Source organism: Ammospiza caudacuta, chromosome 15 (assembly GCF_027887145.1).
Source record: "Ammospiza caudacuta isolate bAmmCau1 chromosome 15, bAmmCau1.pri, whole genome shotgun sequence".
Classification (NCBI taxonomy): Eukaryota; Metazoa; Chordata; class Aves; order Passeriformes; family Passerellidae; genus Ammospiza; species Ammospiza caudacuta.
Genome location: NC_080607.1, coordinates 13777741 through 13798942, shown reverse-complemented (window position 1 = coordinate 13798942; position 21202 = coordinate 13777741). Strand labels below are relative to the sequence as shown.

Sequence of the window (21202 nt, the reverse complement as noted above, 5' to 3'; positions counted from 1 at the left end):
CAACTTCCATCCAGGCACAAGTGTGGGACTGGGCTTCATAGATCACCTCTGCCTACAGTGACCCACAGCATCTCAAACTTTTAGAGTATTTAATTGTCCTGTTCTGAAGGGTTTAATTCTCCACCTTGTTACAGGATTTTCCTTATGCTCCTCTAATCTTTATGACAGGCACCAAGTTCTAGAAAAGCAGGAGAACACTTGCTCCTTCCAGCTCCTTCCTGCACTTTGCACTCGTCTGAGCTCAGAAGGCCATTGGGATTTCTGGGCCTTATGCTCTAGGAAGATTTTAAATCTTCAGCAAGGCCAGCAGCTCCAGCAGCCAGGCTCAGGGATTCATTTGAAAACTTGTCCAGTGTGGTGGCAAAGAAACCAATGTGCTGTTTTCAAAAAGAACACAGGCTTTTTACAAACTCACTAAACTATAATTAAGATGCCTGGTTTGAAAGTAGCACTTAGGCTTCCAAGGCATTTAGTGCCTTTTCGTAACATCCACCTTGCTTCTTTTTCAAAGTATTCAGGGGTCTCATTTTTTTTTAACTAAAAGGTAACATTCCACTGAAAGGAAAAAGCCAAGGAAAAACCAACACAATGCATGCAACACTCTCTGACAAGACCCCCCTCCTGACCCAAGATACCTGTTTTTCAACTTTTCCAAGCCTGCCCATCATGCTGGGGTCTTCGGGCAGCTCCCCTTCTGCCGGCCCTTTGGTCCGATCCTTGTCGGTCATGGAGGATCCTCTCCCAACAATCTGGTCAACTCTAGCGGGATCAGAAAATCCCCCCACCCCCGGAAAAGGACCTGGAGTCAGTTGGAGGCAGCAGGTGAGGAGGGCACTGCTTGTTGTGCCTCCACGGGACAAAGCAACAGCCTCTCTCCCAGCTAACACTCCAAATTACTCACAGACACGCAGTGGCACTGAAGTGTTAATTCAGATGCAAAATTCAGAGCGGTATTAGCGGAGTTTGAAATTATCCATTTCTGTTTATACAGATAAAACCTGGCACATTATGCACAGTAAATTTACCCACTGCAAAGAATTTCTTTAGCTGGCTTTCTCCCAAATCGATTAACTTCTTATTTGCGCTGAGAAATTATTGTTTTGGGGGAAGATCAAGTTTTCTGTCTAGCAAATATCAATGGGATTTTTTTCAGTCTTTGCAGCAGTTACCTCTCCTCCATGCAAATGTCCACGTGTAATTCTCATGTCCATGAAAATAAGCTGCTTGTCCTAAGATCCAGACAAACAGGTGCAGTGATTAGTGTTTTAGTGGAATTACATCAAGGCTGAATTTGGCCAGAACTCACCAAACATTACCAAACTGTTTTCATCTCAATGCAGTTTACACTTGTACTGCTAGATTTACTGTTTTTTATTAGCAGGGCTCCCAGCTGGAAGCAGCAGAGAAGGCTCCTGCCAAATCAGCTGGGAAAGGTTACCAGGCACATAATTTGGTACTGAATTCTTTACACACGTCACATTTGCACTTCCTTATTCCCAGTATGGAAACACCTGGCTTGATTAACAGCTCCATAGGCAGGGAAAGGAGGAGAGTAGAACCAGCCTGGAAGTTGGAATTCAATTTTATTAGAGGCATCAAATATAAATTTCTGCAGAGTAAACAATGGAGCTTTTTGATCCCTCCAAAGTCTGGGGAGCAACTCATTTTTGGAATAACTTCTTAATGGCAGCCAGGTTTATGGACTAATTCTGTGCTGGGCAAACTTTACTCTTGCATAATGCACCAAACGTAAGGGTGGCAGGGGGAAAGAAGGGTTAATTAATCTGACTGAAACCAAGTTGAGGAATCTTGAGCAAAAACTCAAAATGCTTCTTACACAGTTCTGCCGTGTGGGCCATGGGTCCATGCACCAGGAGGAGGAAAAGGAAGGAGCTGAACACAGACAGACAGGGGAAAATGAACAAACAAAAACCAAGGAAAGGAATGAGATGTGAGGCTATTTCCAACACAAGAGCCATCTGTTTGCTTCACATTGGACAGGGACTTCATACTGATGTTGGCTGTTGACACTGAGGGACAGGTACCAGTGGGAATGGACCAGCGTGGCTCCCTTAGCTTATATTAGAGCAACAGCACTTTACAGCACCAGATCTGGCTCAAAGAGATGAAGTGGATGAGCACATCATACCAAAGACAGAAAATATAAGCCAACAATTGTTTCAGAGTTTAGCTTTGATCCCAGAAGCTATTTGATTTGGGCAGGGATGTGACAGAATTCTGTTCTGCTTAAAAAGCCATGTTTGATCCTTTGCTTAGCAATATAAGCACAGGAGTACAAGGAGCACCAAGTGCTGGAATTACAAGTGTGAGGAATATGCATGCCTTATTTCTCTCTTGTAATGGGAGAAGGAAGTCACTGACATTTACAGGAACTCCCCACGAGGGATGCAGTTACTGACAGGACATACAGCACAAGAAATCCTGGGACAAAGTCGTTACCATGTAAGCAAAGAGCTGTTAAATTGGGTACCTCGGGCTACCTTGGTGGGGAATCACAAGCCAAGGCGTGGTACAGCCATTGTATGACCTCCTCTCCTGTATGCACAAGCAAGTAGACTGGTAAAAGAATGAACATGAGTTTAAAGAGGCCCAAAGTCTAAACGTTATTGAGTATTGCAGAAGGCCGAGAACAATCGGGGTGCTCTGTCCTCCTGTCGCATCCAGCAGCACAGTGACACTGAAATATGTCCACTCATGGAAATGAGACGTCCCTCAGGAGCTGTGGAGTGGAGCAGGGAGGCAGGACAGACTGTGACACAGAGAGGAAAACCCAACATTGCATCCTAACCCTAATTCTGACCTTGCAGAAATCAAGGCAGGACCTCTGCTGTCTTTCATATCTGTAGAGAAGAGCTATCCAGTGAGTGACCCTCACATGGCCCATTTCAGGGGCCAGCTGGCACTTCACTGCTGGAGTGATCACTAAGAAGAGCATTCAGTTGTTGCTCACTTTCAAATTGCCTTTAGACCTGCTGGGATTTAGGAGCAGGGCTGAAGCCCTTCCCAGAGCTCACCCGTAAAGCATTCAGAAGCTCTTTCCCATTATAGAACTGACACCAGAGCCCAGAATTCCTGCTTGATTCATTCCCTTTTTGTCTGTACCTGAACACAGCCCTGACTCCTGGGGTGGTTGTCTCCCACAGCTCTGAGGAAGCAGAGCCAGATCCCTCCCTGGAGGCAGAGCAGCACCAAGGGTGGTGCAGGGGGCAGCTCTGGGCCTCTGGCTTCAGTGCAGGGAGGGGAGAAGGTGAACCAAGTCCTCCTTACTTTATGGGAGAAACCAGTGTCAAGGTCTCCTACCCCTTTGCTGCCCATGGCACAAGCTGGAGCACAGGAGAGTGCTCCTACCCTCAGCAAAGCCCAGATTTCATTTGTGACTTATCTGATATAAGAGAAAAGAGGAAATTCCTTGTGAGCTCCCCAACCCACCTGTACCTAGCTCAGAACCACCAAGAGCAGGAGGTCCTTTTAGCCATTACAAGATTTTGAGATTTTGTCCCAGCTGGGCAACAAAGCTCAAAAGATGAAGAAGAAAGAAGATATTCCACTATAGGAAGCAGAAGGGGATAATTTATGTTCTTACTGCATGACAAAGGACCAAGAATCTTCTGGGGTGCCCACCCCACTTCTACACTACAGGCCATGGGGAGATTTGTGTCTTCTCAATACTTATTTTTGCTGTGCCAAATACACTTGTGCAGAGGGAAGAATTCAGCTGAAGCTTTGGAAGAGCCAGCCCCATGTTCTTCCTTTCCTGGCAGAAGAGGATTCAGAGATTTCTAAGGATGCACAACCAACTGTGCCATCTGCTGTCCCTGGTTGGCTCTGCTGGGCCTCACTTTGGGAGGGAGAAAGAAGAGGGGATTGCTCTTTAAAGTGGACTTTACTGTCTTTCCTTCTTTCTAATGATACAAAAAAAATGTAAATTCTTGCATCAGCCACAGTGCAGGTTTTCTCATGCTTCATTATGCTTCATGCTAACAGTGCATGCAAAGAGGTGTAATTTGTCACCCTCGGGCCAGAAGCAGACATCAAAAGGTCAAACGGCTCAAATGATATAAAAATGAAGTGTTTGGGAATAGATAGTCAAGTATTTTCCTTTTTTGTCCTTTATCTCTTATAAACTTTTGTAAACAATCCAGGCATTGAAGCCAAACCCCCTTCATCCTTGTCACAGGACTGGCTACTTACCCCTTCATTTGGCAATGAAGCTTGCTCTGGACAAATTTAGATCAACAACTGTTTTCTAAAAATTACAGCTGAGATTGCACCTATTCTAGGCTAAATATTATCCAAATTGTCTCTGTGCAGAGCATGGAGCAAACACCACCAGCCAAACCACAGCTGCGGGCACCTACCAGGATCCCCCTGACTTTGCTGGGAGCTTCTCGCAGAAAGATTTTGGCTGAACTGAGCAATCCATAGGGTGAAGACAGCTCATGGGACATCCCTCCCATGGCCTTTCTCTGGGCAGAATTTGGCTAAAACAGGGGGTGCAGACTGAAAAGGAGAGGCTGGAGCCATCCATGGGGATCTCACAGGACAAAGACCATGGCAGCAGCTGAGCCTGACCCAGGGTTTTTGGATCAGAGCTCTGACTCCCATCCATCAGCCCCTTGAGCACCTCACAAGTGCTGCTGGTGTCTGTGGGAGGATAAAACTGCCAAAAATTAAGTGTAGCACATGCCTTTTCATGGGTGGGAACAGAGATTTCAGCAGCCTTCTGTATCCTGCTGCTTTTTGCAGGCACGGCTTGATAAGGGGGAAATGAAAAAAAAAAAAAAAACCCACTGGAAAAAGGAGAAATTACATTAAAAAGTCTAAACATCCCAGGAGCCTTGTGGGCATGGGCAAAGATTTTTAAATCAGTATTAGAAACTGTATAAATGGTGGGGGGAAAGTCATTAGCATGAAGCTGATACAGCAACAGTCTTGGACTGAATAAAATAAATATTCCATTTTGAGGCCTCCTCCCCTCAGATCCATTAATCACCTTTGCTATGTGTGAGGCACAAGTTTTCACATGAAAATCTTGCTTTTAGTGAAGGCTTGTTGGACGTATCATCTTAAAGATTAAATACAACAAAATCCATTTGAATATGTATTTTTAAATTTAAATATAAATGTTTCTGCAGATAGCAAGGTCATTTTGTTTTCAAAGACTTCTTTTGCCAGGGAGGAAGAATGGGAAAAAATACTTTTCTGAAAGCATTTTTTTTCCAAGCATAAAGCTTTGGGCTTCTAAAAAATTCAATTTTTTTTAATGTTTGAGCTAGCTGAGTGGGAAAAGGTAAGCTTTCAATATTCTTTTTACTTACATTTCTCTAGTGAAGATTACTCAGAGCAGCTTAAATAAAAATCAAGAGATTTGTCACATATTAGCTCTTAGGGAGGCAAATATATTTAGGGAAAGAAAATATTTGAGGCTAAGCTTACTGCATTTAAAAATCACCTACTATTTCTGCATGGAAAATTACTTTCGGGCAAATATTTATACCTGCTTTGGGCTCTACTGGTCTCAGTACAAGGAGAAAATAAAGCCCAGCTCATGGCCTTGCTGCCCAGACCTCAGAATGCCCTAAATTGGGAATTTTTGGGAGAATATATTCCTCATTGCATGAGCTTCAGATATGATTTTACTTAGAGAGAACTTAATGACAACTATCTCGCTGTGTGACTGAGGGCTGGGTTTGACTCCTGCTCCTTTTGCTTGGAAAATCAAGACTGATTTCTTATTTTTCAGAATATGAGTCCCATGGTTGTAGTACTTCAACACAATTTTTTCCTCCATGGTCAGTAAAATGGCACCAGGAGGAAATAGAGATCACTGTGTTCATCAGCTACAAAACACTTCATTCTTACTCTGCCCACTGAAATAAATTCATTTAATTGTCCCAAGAGCTGCAGAGGCTCCTTTGCTTGTGTGTGGATGGTGTCATCCTTTAGGAAGTGGATTGTTCACTTTATATTGGCTTTGTGGGTAAATATTCCACCTTCTACGTTTGAAGACAGCCTGATAAAATATGAGATCATTTAAAAAGACACAATTTAGCTTTCTAACACCTCGAAGAAGACTGAAAATAGGAAATAGGCTTGCTGAAGGAATTGATGGTTATTGATGACTGAACGAACATCCCCTTTTTTGTTCCCCTCTGGCTTGAAGGCAAATCAGAGCACACCCAGAGCAGCAAGTGAGTGTTGATTTAGCAGGCTGCACTGCTAAGTGAGAAATGCCGTCATATAACTGGCATGAAGGGGGTTTGACATTAAGCAAATGAAAAAAAAATTCCGGAGAAAGCGGCATTTTGGTGAATCCTAACCTAGGCGAGTATTGGGGAGACTCTTTGGAAGAATACATGGGTCCTTTGGTTGGATACTTCTTATGCCGGGGAGTTGAAGGGGGTGGGGGACCCACAATCATATCTATCCTGGCAAAGTAAATAAGAGAAAAGACACCAGCAAAATGCATAATGAAGCAACACGTAGAGAAAAGTTGGTCAGAGAAAAGTCGCGGAAAGAAACAACTTACAAACAGAAGGACAGGGAGAGAAAGAGAGAGAAATTGAAAATATATTCCGCTGAAAACAGAAGGCTCTCGCCTACCACCTGGTTGTTGGTGAAAAACCAGAGTCTTACCCACCTCAGGGTAAGATTTGGGGATTTAGGCACCACTGCATCACCATTAGGAGCTCCCCCCGCCCCAGATATAACAGGCACCATGCTTTACCCTCTGGAATATATTTGCATATGTGTGGCAATATCCCATTGAGGTGGCTGGACATGAAACAACATATATTCATCCTCCTTTCAGTTCCAGTGCTAGAGAGCACATCCTCAGCTAGTTCAGGGAAGTATGAGCTGCTGGGAGTCGGCGAGGAACGCTGCAGGGCTGGATAACTCAATGAATGGGAGACATCCATGGTTGGCAAGGTGTCGGGATGGAACACGAGACAATGTGAACACAACACTGAAAAGAGCACATTGCAGACACAGTGACAGAGGCTTTACTGATTAAAGAGGAAAGTACATGTAAACACCCCAGAAATGTGCTTGGATGCAGCTTTAATCCACCACAGCCCTGGCTAGGGGAGGTCAGAGCTGAGCTGGGCCGGCAGGCAGAGCGCAGGGCTCTGATGAAGGAAAGGGACACTAAAATATCTGTTCTCCAAGGTGCCCCATGACTTCCTCTCTGGCATCCACCATATGGATTCAGGGTCCAACACTGGCCATGGCCTTGTCTACAGGGGGCCCTTACAGTTGTACTGGGCAGGTGCCCAGCCATGGGACATGTTGGTGCCGCCCAAAGGGTGGCCCCAAAGGGGTCTGCTCCCATCACCACCACTGATCTCCTGCTCAGTGGGGACAGTGAAACCAATGAAGCTGCCTGGCAGTCTTGGATCCCAAACCCAGGTGCTTCATGCATTTGAAGCAGCTCCTGGTCCTCCTGGCTTCCCTGTGAGAGGATGGGTGGTGGCCTTCTCCAGCCCCAGAGCCTCATCCTCACAGTCCTCCGACAGCTAAGAGAAGAATCCAGTTTGGTCTTCGAAAGCTGCAATTCCTTACCCCAACCTCCCCAAAAAAGCAGACAACCAAACTGCTTTGTCTCTGTAGCACATGTCCCTGAAGGACTGGGGAGATCTGGATGGGTGGTGAGGCAATCTGCCACAGCCCTCAGGGTGCTGGAGACTCAGGCATCCCACCTGGAGCCAGCAGAGGTGACAATCCAAATGCCCAGGACCCACTGCAGAGGCGGCCTCAAGGCCTCTTGGTTCAGGTTACTAAAGTTAGGAAATCTCAATCCCTTCCTCCTCTCTTCTCCCTCTATATTCAGCTACACATCTTAGATCTATGATCACTGAATTTGTTCAGAACAGGAGTGAGAGGCTCACACAGAGGAAATTCTCCAGGATATTTTGGTCTCCATTGCAAGGGAGAATGTTCCTTCTGGGAAAAGCAGAGTGTGCAGCAGGGCTGAGAAAGTTACCTCTGCGTCTTGAACATCAAAAATAGCAGAGTTAAAATGGTCTCTGAGAGATTCATGGCAGAACAGAGACTCCTCTTTTTCCCAAGACAATTTTCCTCTTTCATTCCTGAGGTTCATGTCAGCTGTTTGCATATACAAACATTTCTTTTTCCTTCATATTTGCTGACTCTACTGGGGACTTAAATGGGTCTGAAATTAAAGGAAAACTTCCTCAATGGCTTCTAGGGGAAACTGGGCTGCCACAGCCATCAAGGGAAGCAATTTCATTCTCCAAGTGTAAAAGCAAATGGTGTATTTTTTTGACTGGAGATTGCCCATGGCCAAGCCCTGACACAGTTCTGGGTGTCCTTCAAACTCTGCAGACCTGGAGCCACTTCTGCTGAGCCAACACAACCAGGGCTGTTGGAGGCTTGGGGTCTGCTTTTCCCATCAGGGCTGAGGGAAAAGTGGTCAGACTGAAAGATTAAACTTTGATCCTCTGTTCAAGGAATCAAATGTTTGAGGGGTTTTTTTCTTCCAGGAGAAACATGAAAAACATGGAACCTTCTCGGTTCCATTTGTCGCTTTTCCACATTTCTTCTCCTCTTAAAATGAGCACATCTTGCCCTAAAATCTGAGTACAGAAGCTGAAATGCAGCTCAGCTAAACCCCACCTACGTTGGTGGGCTTGGATGAGACACTCCCATCTGCATGGATTTTCAGCAGACTGTGCCATCTGAGGAGGGATTCCTCCTGAAGCAGCTCAGCACCCCAACGGTGGGAGGGAGCTGCTACCTCCTCCTCACTGCTCTCTGTGTCTGTGGCAGCAGGGCCACAGCCAGGACATCAAATTTCATCTTATTTCACTCCCAGAAAGGTACCAAGTGACCCACATCAGCCTTAAACCTGGGGCACCAAACCTTTGCACCCTGCCAGGAGGACCATGGAGATATACATATTGGGATAAACCATATTGCCAAAAGCTCCCCAAATAAAGCAGGAGGATGAGCCATGATTTCTGTATGTCCTGAGATGGGCAGTAAGGGAGTTTCAGGGCAGTCCCTGCCCTAAAGGCCTGCTTATCCCTGTGGGTGCCAGCCATTAGCACTGATGTTCCGTGGGGATTTGTCTTAAAAAGGAAAAGAATAAGCTGTAGCTGCAAAGAGAAGTGTCTCTCCTGAAAAGACCTCCACAGTGAACAAAATGCAGTAGAAAATGAAGCAAAGAGAGGGGTCTCTTGCCTGGCCTGAAGGTTTTTGATCCGGGAGAGCATGTCCAGGTGCCCAGCTGAGTACTGCTCGATGACGTCCATCACGTCGTAGGGCCGGAGGCTCTCCTTAAACTTGCGCTTGGAGACCAGAAACCTCATAATGCTGCAGGAGACAGACAGCAAAATCATCACACATCCCTGGGTGCAGCCTGACCTGCTTCATGGCGGGTAAAAAACACTGCAGGGAGCTGCTCTGGAGGGAAAATGGAATAAATCCCAACCCTGTGGGTTTGCGGGAGGATGCAGCAAGAGGAGAGAGGAAGGGGATTGCGGGGGCTGGTGGCTGAAGCCCTGTCTGCACCAGGGGGTCCCTGATGCCCCTTGGACCGTCATCTGTGCATGTGCTCTCTGCACCACTTTTAGAAATGTCAGCATTACGTTCAGAGCTGGTGAGAACTGTCATTTGGATGCATCCCTGCGGGGGATTTTCCTGTTTCTCCATTTATTCCTTCCCTAAGCAAAAATTGCCCTTCCTGGCAAAATTGTCTGTAAAGCAGGGCAGGCCACCCAGGGGAAAAGCAGCCTGCAGCACACACATGTCAGCATTTGCCAGCACTTCTCAGGCTTTACACTTCTCATTTTTCTCTATAATTTATTTTTCTGAACTGCTTCCCCCCTCTCCCTCTCTTACCACACGGCCCTGATGCTGACTTTCAGCCCTGGTGTCAAATCTTCTGTCACAAACTCGCAGTTGCAGCTTTTGTTCTCATCAGGAATGTCTTCTCCAGGGAGGCTTGCTTCTGGGTTTGGGACAGGGAAGGAGAAACACAACACGTTACTGTTCCCTGTGCCAGTGCTGCACAAGGAAAGATGAGGCAGATCACAAACAGCAACCCCAGGGGATGCAGCAGAGAAGCCTTTGCTGAGCATCCAGATGAGAGCATTTCCCAGGATGTGCTTAGGTGACATTCAGCAATGCCAAGTGCAGCTCTCACATATCCCTGTATCAGTGAATCCCAGTGAATACCATTTGGGTTGGAAAAGCCCGCTAAGATCAAGTCCAACCATTCCCCCAGCACAGCCAAGCCCAGCCACAAAACCATGCCCCCAGGTGCCACATCTAGATGTGTTTTAAATCCCTCCAAAAGGTGACTCCACCACTGCCCTGTGCAGCCTATTCCAGGGCTTGACCACCCTCTTAGTCAAGAAATTTTTCCTGATATCCAACCTAATCCTCCCCAGTGCACCTTGAGGTCATTTCCTCTTGTCCCAATACCTGACTCTTCCTTCTTTCCCCATCCTTATATACAGAAATACAAACATTATAATGGGTATTAGAAGGGGTTTCCTTGCCTCTTGTAATCATTATTGACAAGTTTGGGTTGGAAGGGACATTTTAAAGGCCCTGTAGCCCAATCCCCTGCAATGGGCAGGGAAATCTTCAACTTGATCAGGTTGCTCAGCCTACTCCCAGCTAAAGGACTGGGAGGAGAAGGAGAAGGAGAAGGAGAAGGAGAAGGAGAAGGAGAAGGAGAAGGAGAAGGAGAAGGAGAAGGAGAAGGAGAAGGAGAAGGAGAAGGAGAAGGAGAAGAACACCTTGGCTGGCAGCTCTGCCCTTCTTAGGTGGGGAGGGACAGGATGTTGGGGCCAGCTGGGAATTTAGGATCCAGCATGGCATCCCAAGCCCTCACCTTCCGAGTTCTGCCGCGACGCCGCTCCCTTGATGCGGAAGGCTTGCCGGGCTCGGCTGCGGTCTCCGAAGCTCCAGCTCTTGGGCACTTTGCTTGGGCTGTCCTCGATGCTCTGGTCAGCACTGGGGGACCTCCTGATGCCCTGAGCCTGTGGAGAGCCTTTCCCTTTGGTGCCAGCACCGCGGGGACTGGAGAAGACACGATCTTTCAAACTGACCTTCTGACTGTTCAGAGAAACACGTTGAAACAAAGACAAAAAGGAGACAGCAGGAGGAGTCATTCTGGAAACCACGCAGTCCTTCCCCACCAGCCATTAGAAACCAAGAGCACTTCCAAGCAGCAGTGACATGTAGCTTTGCTGTTGGCTTTTCTTTTTTTTTTTTTTTTTTTCTCCAATATGTATTTTTTATTTTTATTTTTGTTTTAAAGAAAGCATTGTAGAAATGTTTCCGTCATCATGAGTGAAATGGGAATGGTTTGTAAGAGAGAGAAAATAATGAGGACTTAAACAGCAGCCCCTCATGGGATGCCAGGGCTGGCGGGACAGAATGACATTAACAATGAGGTTATGATTCCTTAAATCACTGATCGGCTCCGATCACCAGTTAGGAAGCTTTTCTTTCACAACTGCCTTCCAAAACACTATGGCTAATAAGAAAATACCAAGTAAAATAACCCCAAACCACCACCTTAAAACTTTTGTGCAAACTTCACTTCTGGTGCTCAGATCTGTCCCTTCCCTTTCTTCAGCTCCTGTATTTCCTCCCTCTTAAAACATGATCTGACCCCTTTATATATTCCAAAGAATTATTCTTTATCCAGTAACATGTTGAAATATAAATACAAACACTGTGCCACTCCTTTGCATCCTACAAAAATCCCATCTAAAAGCTATCTGCCATCTCCTTCGAGGTCTGCTATGGCTGTCATAAATATGGAAAGCAAAATTTTAAAACTCCAGAATATGGCACTTTCATGCCTTTTTTCCTACATGAGTCTTTGCAATTATGGTTGGAAAAGGAGGTCTCTCCAGAAACAGAGATCTCACTGGGAAATAGTGACCACCCAGCTCTACTTAGTTTCCAAATTCTGAAATTTGCATTTAAAGCCTTTCACCCAAATGGAGATGTTGAATTTTTATCCAAAAATTTAAGAACAAAGAGATTTTGTAAATCTTTATGAAACCACAAACTTTATAGAGACAGCAATGAGGAAAGCAGACTGCAAATACTTTTGGATCATTTCATATTTTCTTAATAGCAATCAATGATTAAACTCCACTGATTAGAGGTTGGACAACCAGTGCAAGATAGCTGCACGAATAGCCAATATTTTATATATAGACATATCAAAACTGAGTGAAGACAGGGATTGAATTCCCAGCATTCTGTACCATTGCAGCAGCCACTTATCTTTCTGCTGCCAACTCTCTGCCGCAATTTGCGGGAAGAACATTTCAGAAATTTCAATTTCCACATCACCAACCAAAGACCTGCTTTTTTTTTTTTTTTTTTTTGCTTTGTCTTTCAGCAACACCAACTTAAAAGTCAGAGCCCCACGGCCCCTTCTTTGCCTTCAAAACTGGCACACGAGGTTCTTCAGTGAGAACTTGGCTGCTGGTTTTGAAGCGAAGCAAAGCGCGGCTCCCTTTTCCCAGCCGCCGGCTGTTCCCTGCTGACAGGAGCAGACACCAGCTCTGGCCAGCCAAGGAAGAAGATGTGACTCAAGGACACTCAGGGAGCAGATTTGTCGACTAAGAAGGTGCTATTTTTACAAAGTCACTTTACATTGCGAGACAACAAACATTTACAGGGAGAGAAAGGTGCTTAGGCAGCATTTTGCGGAGTTGTGTGGGGAGGGCATCCCCTGGGCTGCAGGGAAGGGGTGGCTGCGGCCACAAGCTCAGCAGCAATTTCACATTGAAAGATGGGTTGGAGAGAAAATAAAATTTGCTCATGACCGAATTAAAAAGGTGGAATTATTCTAATTAAAGATGAATTTTAATTCAGGTAAGTGCTGGGGATTGAATTTCCAGTGTGGTGCCCATCTGCAGGGTCTGTCTGAAGGCCATGGGATCAACAGAGCTGAAATCCAGGTCAGATATACAAATCCACACAGGAAGCTAGGAACAAGCACGTGCCTAAACACCTTTCTGGATGTAAGCCTTCATTACTACTGCCACCAAAACCATTGCACATAATGTGCCAAAGGTTTAAAGGAAATTCTCACTCTGAGTTTCTTGGATTAGAAACCAGATTGAAATTTCATCATTTGATTCTAAATATGCCAACTGGATCTTCTTTCTTTATTTTTATTGATTTTAAAGAATAATATTTTTGAATCCACTGTGTTTCAGTAGTACTATTACTTTGAATTACCTTTTTAAAAAGTAAGCTTTATAAAAATGCTTTAGCAACACAGCAATATTCAGGAATCAAAGTGATCTTTTGTGCCCTATCCTCTGCTGAGTTTCTCCCATCACCAATCCCAGTATAAAACCAGTTGCCTTTCACTGAGTATGGCAGCGCCTTTTTCTTGAGCCTCTTTTCCATTCCCACAACAAATGTGCTACAAATGTTTGCAGGAATCACAAAAAGCAAAAAATAAAGGGTTGAACTTGGTGAGGGATAAAAGCAAAGAGTTTTAATCCTGACAGCATGAGGAGCAACACATTAAAAAATCTCATAGAAATCTGATGAACAATTAAGATCTGGGTGGGTTTTGTTCCCAAGTACTCACTAAGGAAAAAAACCCAACACTTGATGTAACTTCTTTGTTTTAACATAGATGACACGAGACACCATGAACAACTTAGAGAATCTTTCCTTCTGTCATGCAATTCCTCATTGGAAATGACACCTGGAATCACATGCAAGTACAATCCTGCAGAGGAGGGTGCTGTTGGGGTCTGCAGGGGCTAGTAGGAAAAAAAATCCCAAAGAAATACAGACATACATAGGGATATATGTTGTCAGCTAATCCAAGATCATGTTCTCACTCAACCAGAAAGTCATGCAGAGGGACAGGGATGCAGAGTGCCCCAGAGAGGTGGTGTTGGGATGTCACTCCAGGATGGTAATGAGCCTCAGCTGGGTGGGAGGTGTTGGCAACACGAAGGTGGGGACAGCAGGGACAGAGGGACACTCACAGTGGTGACAGTGGTGCGAGCACGGGGCAGGAGCTCTGCTCGTGCCAGGGGGAGGAAGGGAAAGGGATCTGTGGCTGTGCAACCAGAGGCACAGGTTAGGGGAAGCCACAACAGCCTATCAGGTTTAAATCACAGGTTTAAATCAGATTGTGATTTCATTCTAGGTCCACTCCAAGTGGCATCTATGAAATCAGATTTGATAGCAAAAAATTACCTTTCCAGGCTGACTGTGGGGAAGGTCTATAAATATTCAGGTTTTGACTTCAATTTAACAAAGGATAGAAAATGAGTTGATTTTTCTCTGTTGCCAGTCAAAAAATGAGAGTCCATGCTGGAGAAACTGGATGATGTTCACTGCTTTAGTGGGCTTTGCATTTTGGTTAAGTCCCAGCACTCAGCAGAGGAAGGCACAAGTACTGACCTTCAAAATGAGCTGCCATCAGCCTCCTTAGGATGCCAGGGGTTTAAGCTCCTGTTTGAAATGCTCTGGTTTGGGGTTTATTCCAGTTCCCTATAGTACTAAATCAGCACTTTAAAAAAAATGTGGACTCATTACATTAGAAGTAATTCTAGATCAATAAAAAGTATCAGTTGTAAGGTCTTGCCATTGATTTTAAACTATGCTTCAGCCATTACTTCATTTTCTTCTCAGCTAGCCAGAATGAGTCGGACTAGCACAGACCCAGATCCATCTCTGCACCCAAACTCAACCAGTATCTGTGCTCATTCTGGCCAGGAGAAAAAGACTGTCTCCTGATGGTAAATGAGGGGCTTTTTTAAATCAAGAGTTTGTGTTGAGCTTGTGGCATGTGAGAACAACTGATTAAAACCAGGCAGGAGTGCCAGGAGTGAATGATGGCCTTTGTGACTATCACAGGGCTCCAGTCTGCTTGCTGCTGTGAGTAAGAGGCAGACAACAATTACTGGAGACATGAAGGAAAGGAAAATAAAATTGTGTATACAAAATTTACCACAACTAAAACAAAAACCAAGAGAGGGCCCGGCTCAAGCCTGGTTTGACTCCAGTGATTCCAGAAAAAAACATTGCTAAAATGTGAATTCAGCCTAGAGAACGCAGTTTCTAAAAACAGAAAAACCTGGGTATAAGGGAAACAAAACATCAGCCAGTGATCCTGTCATGGTGAGTAATCCCTCTCCTTTTCCTCATCCACAACCACAGTGCTAGACTTGGATGGGAGCCACTGCTGCTGTGATAGTGAGGATTGGAGTTGCAGCATCCCTGCAGCCACCACAGGAGCACAGGAAAGCACAGGGATGAGTGAAGGGACAGTGGAGCACATCTCTAACCTTGGCTGTCCTGCAGCATTCTGTTATAATCACCCATCTCTTCCTAATTCCCAGCCCTCTTCTCCCAGACTGGTGTTGAGTGCTGTCAGACACCACATCAGCCCCATCCTGCATCTTCTCCCAGCCCTTTGCTGTTTGCCAGCTCGGCTGTGCTGCATTTTGGGAGGAAAGCAAAGCAGCCAGGCTGCACTCTGAGCTGGCTGATCATTCCCAAAGCAGCCTTTAAGGAACCTGCTCCACCCAGAGAGCCACAGGCCAGTCAGGGCTCTGCAAACACCTTTCCTTCACTGCTCTGGGTGCTCTTCCCACTGTGAGGTGCCCTCCTCTCTGAGCGTGCTGGGAAAGTCTCTTACAAAGCAGAATACGATAGAGATGATAATCTGGCTTGGTGTAGTTACATTACCGTCTAAAAATGAATGTGTAATTGCATTTATTGACTAAAGATCATTGGTTTAGTACATTAAGAAACCACAGCTCCTAAGGAGTTTCCTATTAATTTACCTACATTGAGTTTTCCATGATTGCCTCATCGTGTGCTGTTATTTCGTTATGTGCATCCTAGATGAAGGCTTTTAGCACTCAGCCTGAGCTGCATCAAAGTGCTGTCATCTGCCCCAAGAGTTTGTGCAGTGGGGATTGGTGGCAGATACCCAAGGGTCCACAGAAACAAGACATCTGAATTATTTTTACATCCCTTAAAAATTAACCCACAGTTCTACTAAAGCACAGGGTGTATAACACTACATTCAGGATGGATGCAGGTAACAAAGATGCCCTTGTAGCTATTCCAAAGTCCAAGGCTCCTTTTTGACTGGAAGAACCACAGTCTGTCATCCTTCTTTTCAGACTCTCCAACAGATTAAGAAGATATTGAGGTAACACTTTGTTTCATCCTCCCTTTCCCTTGCAGAACTCAAGACATGGGAGATGAAATGAGGATCACAGTGGGAAGGAATTCAGTAGAAAACAGAAAAAAAATCACACTGGCTCTAGCAATCAAAAATCCATGCCTAGGAAGACATGCAAGGAAGACATTGAGATCAGAGTGGCTGATTTTCCAGAAAACAGAACTAGACACGAACAGATGAGAGGACAGATTATGAATAGCACTGCTCATTTTCATCTCTGCCAAAAAACAACCTCAGTGTTAAGCAACTGAGAGGAGGCTTTCTCTGGGGAGAACTCCCTGCTCACACTACACCTCCACACATAAAACAACCTCACCTGGCAAATGGGAACACCACAGAAGTCAGGTTCATTTTTTCCAGCTAGACTGTTGACCAAATCTTTGCCATTTGTCTTGAAATGCTGCCTGTGCAACTGATGATCACCCAATATTTACCCCCACTTTTCAAGGCTAACCTTCAAGGAAGACCATAGCACCACCAAATATGTAGCAGGAGGCTGACTCAGAGGTTCAGGCTATTTAACCAGATGTAAGGGATTTCCTACCATGGAGAAACTGCTTTTTATGAACTCTAGATCATGACCCATTCCTCTTTGTTACCCATTCAGAGATGGGATTTACCACTCTACTTCTGAGCACCTCAGCCATGAGTCCTACCCTCTAGACTGACAGAGAATAAAAAGAGCCAGCAGGTCAAAAAATAGCAAGAAAAGAAAAGATACAGGTTGAAACAATTAATGAAGAAAATCAGAGATACATATACTGTTAGAGCTGCAGTTTTACAACTTTCAAAGCTGTAGTTTGTTGGCTTTCTGAGGGATACAGAGACTGGTGATTTTGAGAATTAAAACGGACTCCAAAAAAGAGCATGCAAAAATCCGAGTTCACAAACATGCGGCATCACTCAGTGCCCTGCCACTCCTGGGCTGTCCACCTGCCTGGCTGTGGGGCAAGGAGCTGGGGGTCCCCTGCCAGCATTCACAGCATGCAAACTCTGGGCAGAGGGAGATCAAGAAGGTGCATGTTTGCTGCCGAGGAGCAGGGGTGGGGGCAGAGACTCTTCTAGTGCAGGTGTGGAAAGTATTTACGCACAAGTAAGAGAAGATCTATGTGTCTGTGTATATGGCCGTGGGTGCACTAAGGGATGCTGGTTGGGAAGCCCCTGAAAACACCTAGCGGTTGGTCAGCTGGATGAAAAAGATGCAAACCCTGCTCGTAGAAAGCCCTGAGCTAAAGCTGTCTGTCCCCCTGGGGGTCTAGAAACAGAACCATTCACAAGGCCAATGTCAACGCTCAGGGGAGCCCTGTCCCCTACGTCTGGCGGGACAGGCTGAGATTAGTCCTTCTCTAGCTGCGTAGTAGAGGTGCTAGATAGGCAAGCTGTGGCTTCCAAAGGCCACCAGGCTAGGAAAGGTCAATTTGTCACGGTCAGAGAGCCAAAGGAATGGTGACTGAGCAGAGGCAGGAAGCTGGTATTTCTCAGGCTACTAACTGGACATTGCTGTACAGTGTAAGTCAATTTGCAAGGATTCCCTGGACCTTGAGGAGGGATGGGGTGATAGGGAGGAAGGGATCTTTAAAAAAAAAAAAATTAAAATTTTTCATTTTGACTTTTTTTGAAAATTTTCCATGATTTGTTTAACTTCATTTCCTGGCCTCCTCCCTTGCTGAGCAGACACTGGCTTGGCTGGCCCAGCCCAAATTCCCCATCCTCATCCGTTCGCTTTGTGCGCTCTGCACAACAGGCAAGGCTCTAATTTCGGGGCGGGCAGCGGGGAGGCTCTTCCACCTTTTTTTTACTCATCTAGTACCTCTATTAAGCAGAGAAGTGATCAGAACAGGTGGTAGCAGGGTAGAGGGAGAATGAGCCGTGCAGCTTTTGATTAGTTTCGTGCGACGCATTTCCCGTGGTACCTAGAGTTTCCTGAGCAGCATCCGCATAGTGACTCTCTGCACGGTTTGCTTTTACTGGAAATGAGGGGAGAGTAAAAATTAGACCTGGAAGCAAATGCCAGACAGGAAACTTTTGATTATGGACTCTGGGTTTAAAAGACAGGTGTTTTGAGGGCCGGGTTCATGACAGGATTGTTCTGTTTGAGTGTTCAGTGAGGAAAAAATAAGTAAATCAAAAATCATGAGGGTTTCTGAAATTTGTTTCACTGTGGTCAGTAATTTTAATTATTAGACATGAGGCATTCTGCTCATTGAGTTGGTGGTGTTAGTTTATCTAAAATTAACTACAGAAAGATTCTTCATCTTTGTATCAGAAACAAAAAAATACTCTGTTCTTCCTCTAAAGATATTTTTTAAAAGTAAGATTTTTCAAATTGTGTAAACCATGGAAAGCCAAAACTTTAACATGTTTTGTCAAATAATATCCAAAAATCTCAAATTTCTTCTTTTTTTTTTTTTCCCAACAATAAACCCACTCACAAAAAGAGCTAGTTATTCTGTGAATTATTTGATATGGAAAATACCATTACATTAAGCCTGGCACTGAAAAAAACAAAAATAGATAAAAAACGGTGTGGTGCAGTCCCTTATGGGAAGGGAGTTGAACACCTGTGTTCACACGTTTGGTTTTTGTAATGATTTTCAGACAGGGCCTACCACTTCTGGGGAGTTGCTGACTTTGAGGAGGCACCACCACAGCTCCATCCCAAATGGCTGCTCAGGCACTGCCCTGCCAGGAGATCCCCACCAGGACCAGGGTCCTCCACGCCATGGAGCAGCCCTCTACCTGTGGAAGGGGAATGACATGGCCCCATCACCCCACCAGGCCACCAACCACCAGCAGGCAGCTCTTGCTGAATTCAGGGCCAGACTGCAAAGGCTGAAGGGCATCAAATCCCAGTCGTATTTTACATTGAGTGGGTAATCAGAGGAGCTGACGGGCACAGCATCCCATGCAAGCTCAGCTGACGCCACCCTCGGCATCCTGGGGACTCCTCAGGTGTCCACAATGGGATCCTGCATCCCCAGGTAGCCCCAGGGGCTGGTGGTGCTACCAGGGCTGTCCTGGAGCTGGCGTGGGAGTGGGACATTGAGCATGCAGAGCCTCAGGGAGACACATGGGTTTCTGTCCTCTCAGTCTCCTCTGCAGTCCCTCCAGAAAGATGCAGTTCCTTCCGTGCAAATAATCCGCTCCCCTAAAGGCAACTGATTATTTCCAGATTACTGTCAGTCCCAGCATGAGTCTCTGACACCAGATAAATTGGTTAGAAGGCCAAACACCAGCCCAGGCTCATGTGGCCCATGGGGTTCCCATGATTGACCCTGGTTTCCATGGGCAGTAGAGGTTTGGGACACCTTGGACATCCTTGGCTGGATGAGCAGGGGCCCACTGAGTCAACCAAAGGCATCCTCCAGTGCGTACAGAAGCCATAATCACACCCCTGAAGAGAGATCTTGGGGTAGTGTGTATCTCAGACAGACATATACACACACTGAGAGAGAGATATACACACAGATAAACACACACGGTACAAGGACCCAGCCCAGCATTCACCCAGAACACAGCCAAGGTCCTGCTGAGCTCACTGGGGTCAAGGACAAGCCACAGCTGAGAACAACCTTCCAAAAGGTTCCTCTCATCACCTACAGCACTGAACTCATGCTGGACAAAGTAATCTGAGTTTTAGCTTCCCACTTCCCTGGAATCCTTCTGTTTCTTTTTCTCTGATATGAATGTGTTATTATGATCATTTGGTTCATTAATTTTAAGCTTCTCACCCAATTGTATTTTGGAAAATGCAAGAGGAAGAAATGTGGTCGTGGATGCCTTCAGATGTTTCTCAAACCATCTGTTAAAGAGCACATTTCATACAGCAGCCTCCAAAGCCCTGGTGAACCATGTGTCTGTCTTTTTGACATTACAATCAAAGCAAAACAAACAGAAACGAGATGCCACAGCTAATTTTCAGCCTGATTAACAGAAGAGTAATCACCCCCCATTACCACTCTGATCTGCTGGCTCTCTGCAGCAGGAGGGGTGAGAAAAGCCCTAGTACAGAGCAGGCCCCCTTCCCTGGGGATAGGACGGACAGTGGATTTGTGTTTGGACCCTGCACGGCAGTGATGGGGTCTCAGAGGTGGGATGGGCAGCACAGCCAGCCTGGGGAGGGGCAGGGGGCAGTGCTTGGCTGGGGCAGGGTGGACACAACACCCAAAGTGATGGGCAACAGGAGGCTCTGAAAGCGTTTGTTTTTTTAAAGGGAGGAAAATAAAAAGGGGGAAAGGGGTACATGGCATGTAGGAAAAGGCCAGCATCTCTTCTGCTCATCACAGCCCAGGCTCCACCTCTGGGGGAGGTGAGCTCCCCAAGCGAGGCAGCACAGAGCGTTCTCAGCACTCGGATGGGGATGCAGACAAGCTCATGGTGGAAAAACAAAGCAGAAACCACAGAGAAAGGACATAACCTGTCTCTCAGATCAGCTGTCCCATTTTGTGCCAAGACTAAATCAAAAGCCGCCCAAGAGAAATTGCAGGTGACCCCGAGCCTCTGCCACACTGACCCCATCACCTCCTCCTGTACTCCCAGAAGCTCTGCCAGTGCTGTGTGGGCAGAAATCAGCACGGCCACAGCAGCACTGGGGGCAGAGGGCAGGACCCCAACAGCCACCCCTCTGCTCTGGCAGAATGCTTGGGATGCTCCCTGACCTTGCAAGACAATGTTTATCCTGCACAGCATAACCCCATGTGCCATGCCAGCATTCCTTCTCTAAATTGAAATACAATAAGGTGAAAAATAGTGAAAAAGCTCTTTCTGTTCCATTTGCTGCAGGGGGTTTGGGTGCATCAGTTATGGAAAGAAGGATGTAGGAAATCAGCCACTCCCTACAAATCACTCAAACAGGAGGAAGATCCAGCTCCCTCCAGGTGTAAGACTGTTTCCTTACAGCAATGGAAATGCAAAGGGGAAAATCCTTTCCCAAGCTGAAGCAGTAAAAGTGTA

The 21202-nt window shown here is 45.8% G+C and overlaps 1 protein-coding gene across 6 annotated transcripts in view; it reads right to left on the bottom strand.

The window, feature by feature from the left end:
• Positions 1–21202, bottom strand: part of KCNQ2 (potassium voltage-gated channel subfamily Q member 2) — a 64251-nt gene that overhangs the window by 773 nt on the left and 42276 nt on the right. For 2 of the 6 annotated variants that reach the window (XM_058814599.1, XM_058814600.1), the window contains 4 exons: positions 10886–11109; positions 9886–9994; positions 9226–9357; positions 636–759 (listed from right to left, as the gene is read on the bottom strand). In XM_058814599.1, the coding sequence (XP_058670582.1) occupies positions 636–759; positions 9226–9357; positions 9886–9994; positions 10886–11109 (589 nt within the window). Of the gene's footprint in view, positions 1–635; positions 760–6341; positions 6450–9225; positions 9358–9885; positions 9995–10885; positions 11110–18162; positions 18217–21202 lie in introns of all 6 variants that reach the window. The other 4 variants (XM_058814595.1, XM_058814597.1, XM_058814596.1 and 1 more) reach the window with 4 other exon arrangements.